The 490-nt window shown below is 42.0% G+C and overlaps 1 protein-coding gene across 1 annotated transcript in view; it reads left to right on the top strand.

Annotated features, from left to right (window-relative positions):
- The window catches only part of LOC119591081 (apolipophorins-like), a gene marked incomplete at its 3' end in the record, with an annotated part of 16,924 nt that overhangs the window by 15,807 nt on the left and 627 nt on the right, over positions 1 to 490 (top strand). The window contains exons 20-21 of the mRNA XM_037939802.1: positions 49 to 141; positions 271 to 390. Coding sequence (XP_037795730.1) covers positions 49 to 141; positions 271 to 390 — 213 coding nt within the window. The remainder of the gene's footprint in view (positions 1 to 48; positions 142 to 270; positions 391 to 490) is intronic.

Genomic DNA, 490 nt, shown 5'->3' with positions numbered 1-490 from the left:
ATCATTTCATTGACTGCTTATTATTTACATTTTTACTCTTTTCATAAGTCAAGCCAAGCTGAAGTGAGCATGAATATGGACTATGATTATCGCCCGGGATATGTCGACACCAACGCAACCATTACAGTGCGGGGAACAGAAGTAAGAACTGATAGTTGGTTAAACATCTCGAATATTTTTAGTACAACTGAACCGTATTAATACAGTCACATAAAGGCTGAAATGGAAAAGTCGTAGCAGTTGCGAATTGAATGTGGTTTGTGTCTGTAGATGACTTCGCACGTCGGCCTGAAGAATGTTGCCGAAGGAAACGAGCGAGACTTTATGGTCATAGTGAGCTGCACCAGCCAAGACCTCAACATCGACTACCTCCTCAAGGCTGTCTACAAGGTTCGTTGAATGTGTTTCTGTAAAGAGTAATATGAGTATATATATATGGAACGCTCCCTCCGGATGCCTCTAGAGGCAGGTCCTAAGCGGATGAACAATA

The sequence above is a fragment of the Penaeus monodon genome, chromosome 28, assembly GCF_015228065.2.
Source record: "Penaeus monodon isolate SGIC_2016 chromosome 28, NSTDA_Pmon_1, whole genome shotgun sequence".
Taxonomy (NCBI): Eukaryota; Metazoa; Arthropoda; class Malacostraca; order Decapoda; family Penaeidae; genus Penaeus; species Penaeus monodon.
This window is presented reverse-complemented; position numbering and strand designations above follow the sequence as displayed.